The sequence below is a fragment of the Sinocyclocheilus anshuiensis genome, unplaced genomic scaffold, assembly GCF_001515605.1.
Source record: "Sinocyclocheilus anshuiensis isolate Anshui unplaced genomic scaffold, SAMN03320099.WGS_v1.1 scaffold2171, whole genome shotgun sequence".
NCBI classification, from domain to species: Eukaryota; Metazoa; Chordata; class Actinopteri; order Cypriniformes; family Cyprinidae; genus Sinocyclocheilus; species Sinocyclocheilus anshuiensis.
The window spans coordinates 322,758-328,706 of record NW_015537929.1 but is presented as its reverse complement, the minus strand read 5'-3'; the positions used below and the strand labels follow the sequence as shown (position 1 = coordinate 328,706).

The 5,949-nt window shown below is 36.1% G+C and overlaps 1 protein-coding gene across 1 annotated transcript in view; it reads right to left on the bottom strand.

Moving 5' to 3' along the window:
• The window catches only part of LOC107657870 (protein transport protein Sec61 subunit alpha-like 2), a 10,877-nt gene extending 6,434 nt beyond the window's left edge, over nt 1-4,443 (bottom strand). Inside the window, exons 1-8 of the mRNA XM_016446150.1 lie at nt 4,272-4,443; nt 3,464-3,531; nt 3,312-3,377; nt 3,047-3,125; nt 2,581-2,712; nt 1,767-1,876; nt 993-1,146; nt 745-905 (exon numbers count right to left, since the gene is read on the bottom strand). Of these exons, the coding sequence (XP_016301636.1) occupies nt 745-905; nt 993-1,146; nt 1,767-1,876; nt 2,581-2,712; nt 3,047-3,125; nt 3,312-3,377; nt 3,464-3,531; nt 4,272-4,278 (777 nt within the window). The 5' untranslated portion in view covers nt 4,279-4,443. The remainder of the gene's footprint in view (nt 1-744; nt 906-992; nt 1,147-1,766; nt 1,877-2,580; nt 2,713-3,046; nt 3,126-3,311; nt 3,378-3,463; nt 3,532-4,271) is intronic.
• Between the last annotated feature and the right edge of the window lie 1,506 nt (nt 4,444-5,949).

The window sequence follows — 5,949 nt, the reverse complement described above, 5'->3', positions numbered from 1 at the left end:
GTACTTTCTCCTATTTTATTGTTGGTTTCCTCTTTTCTGATCGTTTGCAATGAGGATAAAAAGTAAAAAAAAAACATGTAAATAAGTTCAAACATCAATTCAATATCTACTATTTCCTGAATATTACTGATGAACTGATCAAAAAGTAGGCTACTGTTCACATGTGTTTTACTACTATATAGTATTGTAATATGGTAATAATTTAGTACTTTCTCCTATTTTATTGTTGGTTTCCTCTTTTCTGATAATTTGGAATGAGGATAAAAAGACAACAACAAAAAACATGCAAATAAGTTCAAACATCAATTCAATATCTACTATTTCCTGAATATTATGAAATTCAAGATGGCCGCCCCCTGATGACGTCATATGCAAATTAGATGAGTATATTTACACCCCACATAAACTTTCGGTCATGCCCAACATTTTTCTAATTTACTGTAGATCTCTATCTTTAAGCCTTTTCAAGCCACAAGCTTTTGAAATCTTGATGTCAAAATCCAGCATTTTTTCCAAAAAACCCTGGCGCCTAAAGGGTTAAAATGCAATGACACTTACATTGTCGTCGCATTTCGTGCACCACTGATAAGGCTGCCTGATGTACACCTAAAATTGGTGGAATGTGGATTTTTATTTTAAATTCGACGAATATTCAAAATTAGATTTTTTTTTTTTGACAGCCCTACTACACTATGGAACTTCTTTTGCTAATATGACCACACCTTTATGCAATAACCCACTAACCTGAAAGTATATGACCACTGCAAAGACGAAGACTGTAGCAATGAGGTTCATGAGGTTGGGCAGGTTCTGTCTGTAGAAGGCCTCTCTCAGTGCTCGCACTTTATCAGTACGAGTGGCCAACAGGTGGAACAGAGCAATAATGGCTCCTTCAAACTCTGTACCTGCACGTACACAAACAAATTTCAGTCAGCATCACTTAAGACACCACAGAATGGTTCAAAACAAGATGCTGCATCCTGAACACAAACCTCTTCCCGTGTTGACTGTGGTTGGACTGAACGCCTTCCATACTATTGTTTCACAGATGTTGGTGGCGATGAAGAGAGAAATACCAGAGCCCAAACCGTAACCCTTCTGCAGCAACTCATCCAGCAGCAACACGATCAGACCGGACACAAACAACTAGAGAGAGTATACAAATCAATATTAACTGATCAAGTATAGCATAATTAACTAAAGGAAGGTGTTTTCAACAAAAGGATAATGTTCTTCACAAAGCAAATCACAAGATAAGACTGACGAGATCCAAAATGTTGATCAATCGGTCTTTTTATAATGAGGCTCATTTGCGTAGATAGCAGATGCGAATACAAACACACAAGATTATTTGAACAATGCCTGCAAAGGTCACTCCGTTAAGACAGGTCAAAGTCTTGTGAAATTACAGGTTATTTAGCAACCAACAGTGATAACCAATAACTTGAAGGAAGCTAGAGATAACAAAAATGATTCCACAATAAGGCAAATATAGATCCAATATGTTTTTAAATGGTCGTTGTCAATGATAGTATATAGAATAAAGAGTACTAAAATTAAATGTACACAATGCACAATATTAATGACTGAAAACAGAATATGTGCATTATCCATTCATAATGGTGTCAGGAGATTTGGTTGGAGCCAAATGCTTCTGTTAAATAGCCAAGCAGGGAACGTTATCGGCTGAATAAATATATATGTTTATCACTACTAAAATGCCTAAATATTTCATGCACAGGTGACTATAAAGAATGTGAATTAACCTGGATGATGATGAGGAGGCAGACTCCAGCACCCATTTCTGAAGGGTCTCCATACATGCCAGTCATCACATACACGATAGATTGGCCAATGGTGATGATCATGCCAAAGACTGGTGGAAAGATCTAACAGTTAGATGTCTTACAAAAACAAATGCAATGATGACATTAAGATGGGTTTCCCACAAGAGTATTGCACTGGAAGCTGCATTAGACCATTCCATTAGTTTCAACCAATGAAGTCACTTAACAGAGTCAGGGGAGTGCCACATTCAATACATATACACATACATATATATATATATATATATATATACTCAGCGTGCTTTGTTTATCAGCTCGCGCACATCAGCTATACAGGCGTTAATACTGAATGTTTAACGTTATATTCATTGCATACATATACTTCGTAGTAGACATCCTTAACTCCTTTCTGCTGTCTGTTGTTCTGTTGTTGGTGTTTCTTTGTTTGAATATGGCGCTTATCACATGCTGTGTGGTATCGGCGTTTGGTATCGGGGCATTTTAACGAGTACGAGTACGAGTACAGGAGACCAGTATCGGGCCCGATACCGATACCAGTATCGGTGCATCCCTACCTGCAACCTTTGGGTTACGAGTCCGACTCTCTAACCATTAGGCCACGACTTAGAGAGTATATATATATAGACACACACACACACACACACACACACACACACACACAATTCCACAATTGACCAATCAGAATCAAGAATTCCAGAGTGCTGCGTAATAAGCCATGATATTATCCTGCATGCATGAGAATCATATAATAGAATGTTATAACATATCTTACGTTTCTGAGCTCCGTTGAAGAGTGCTCTATCTTTAGGTGTGTCTCCAACCTCAATGATTTTAGCTCCAGCCAGCAGCTGCATGATCAGACCAGATGTCACAATGGGAGAGATACCTAACTCCATCAGAGTACCTGAAACACACATTGTTAAACTTTAATTAAACTTTTAAACAATCTAATGGTTGGCATATATGGCATTTTCCAAAGGTCAATGACTAATATAAAACACAAAATTGTGCATACCAAATATTACATATAATTGAGTGGATTTGGAGTAAATATTAATTTTGAATTATTTATTGACAATCAAACAAGCACAGATTGTTTATGGCAGATAAATTGAAATGAAAATTGAATGAAAGTTAATTAAATTAAACGATATAATACTGTGCAACTGTTATTCATTAATCAACGTGATGACTGATTCAATATCACTGTCTTGCACTGCTGATTCAGATATACGCACCTCTGTTGGATGCCAGGATCACTCTCATCCAGTAAAAGGGATCTGCTGAGTCTGAAGACATGATTCCAAAGAGGGGAATCTGGAGGACAGAGAGCATAGGAGATCATTCAAACAAAGTTTACGGTCTCCTAAAGCAAATAAAGCACATCCAAACATGGTAATGTTTGGTTTGAGAAGTTTATAAATGCACAAGAATGATTTTGCTGATCATCAACAGTTTACAGCACTTCAGAGAGCTCAGGAGTTTAAATAAGAGTGAACATACCTGGCAGCACACCAGAAAGATGAACAGGGTGATTGCAGTCCATAACACTTTTTCTCTGAACTGAATCTGTGGGGAAGCATTCAAAGAGTTAGTATCACTGAAGCGCCACAAGAACAAGTAAAGCAAACGGTTGATGTGACCAAACTGCATACCCTCCTCTCTGGTTTCTGGATCTCAGGTAAAACCGCACAGAATGGCTTTATCACCTCTAAAAATTTAACTGAAACAGAAGAGAAATGCACTTAAGTTTACAGTTCTTATGCCTAACTTGAGAAAACAGGACAACGTATCCTAAGAGGTCTTGGTGATTCAGGCGACGTGGCTTTAGAGGTTCTGGAGTTCAAACAAGTTACTTGAATCTGTGTCTCTTGCAACGTCAACATTCATTCCAAGAAGAACACTCCGACCAAAATCACACGATCACACAGTGACATCTGTCCATTAAATGCATGCATGAAACTAAAACAAATCACGCTTCAAAACAAAGATAATGATTTACAATGATCGACGTTAGCAGATGAAGTTAGCGTTATATTTTAATTATGTACTAAATAAATTACTTGTTATGTGCAATATATTACAAGTTCAAAAAGCATACGTCTATGCAATGAAAATAAACAGCAAATGCATTTGTGACCATGCTAGTTTATTGACCAAGTACTAACGTTAGCTGGCTACGGTCGCTTTATAAAATCAGTGCAATTACAAATGTAACCATTAAAGTCACATTTTAGACAACAAAATAAACAGAGTGCGTGTTTTTGTAAACTGGACAATACAACAATGAAGAACATGCCATTCTAACAGTAAAATACAGTTGCTAATCTGTAATGAATGAATGTAGCACTGAAGCTAAACTGTTATTTTTAAAATAGCAGTTGTTTACAGCTACAGAATGCATTAAAATCCTTTTTAGTAGACTCGAAGTAAAGTAAAAAAAAAAAAAACATGACGACTCACTGGCCATGGTGTCCCTCTGATGATGGTCCCCTGCAGTCTAGCGGCTAGCTAGCGAGCACCGGTCAGCGGATCTATCAGCACACGTCATCAGCCAGCGTACACACACGACAGAAACAGCGGGCTGGATGGAACCCGAATAAAGTATGAAATGGGCGGGATTAGTGGCCCGGAAATTGTCTCTAATACAGGTATGATAGTTCTAACGTTAAATAACAATTTTGCAGTTGTGCGCTTTTATTTTTTTCATTTTTTGAATTTAATAAATATTTCGGTTTCTAATAGGTGAGTGTGTTCAGACGTGGAGTGTATAAGGGTGTCACGTGTTAACTGTTACTTTTCTCAGCGTGGGCCAAAATTGACCAATCAGAGTCATTTATGATCTAATAAAAAATAAAAGACTTTTTATAGAAATATGGGGTTTTCTGTACATATGCTAGTAAAAATCCTCTGAAAATAATATGTTTAAAATATTATACAATTTAGTATACATATATCCCCAATAACTAAGACAAACACGTGCTAGATATGAATGTTTTTCAGATGAGGATTGGGCTTTCTGAGCTTCCATGCGCCTCCTGCCGGAAGACTTTTTTTTGTCTCGAAGGACACAGGTTACGTAAATGTTTTGTTCTTTTTTCAGCTCAACATATTATATATTAAATAGATTGTTAATAAATTACAATGACTCATAGATTAGAATTAATACTTTTTTCATTATTTACAAGTTTTATTACAGTTACTTTTAGTCTGTCAAGCTACTGTGCTGAGATTGACAGATGCATTGATGCAATAGCCAACGTTATTCTTTACAAAGATAAACCTTGAGGTAATGTGTATTGTTTTATGTTGTTAGAATTATTTTTTTAACACAAATTACGTTCGATTAGAACCACATGATTCCAACGTAATATGATGTCAATATAATGGCGAGTGTTAAGAAGCACAAAATATCAATGTTTATATAGATTTTGTGGTAAATAATTCGTGTCTGCGCAAGATAACTGAAATCTTCAGTTTCACGTCTAATTTTACCAAATATGACTTCACTTGAGTGCATCTTCTGCATTGCAGTTTAATATAGGTTACTTGACACAAATAACCGCCAGGGGGCATCCGTTCATCAGAAATCTGAAAAAGTATTTTTATTATTATATAATTATATTTAAATTATTCATTATATATGTATTATAACCTAATTACTAAAAGTGTAATTTTTATAAGATTACGTAATTCATATCTCAGCAACATTTAAAACGTGATAATGAATTATTTAAGTGACCATATTTTTTAAACAATTGTAGTTCATCAAAACATGATCAGATTATCCTAGTCTGGTGTCTGCAGTAGATGCAGGCCAATCTGACACACATAATCACTGAGCCCTATAACATTCACACCAACCGGGGAATGAACAAATGACAGAGCAGAGAACACATGGCTTTTTGCTTAGTACTTTATACACATTTATGCACACAGCGGCTGATTGAGATGAGCCATTGTCTGCACTTTAATAAAGAGATACTTGTTCAGACTGATTATATAATGTCAGTGAACTGTGAGATAACACAGAGGTGAGGCCAAGCAAATACCACACAAATCACACATTTCTCACCCAGCTGGTTCATTTTATTTTTACATCTCAGTGTTGTGTCGTATAAGGCAAAAAATGTCATTTAGC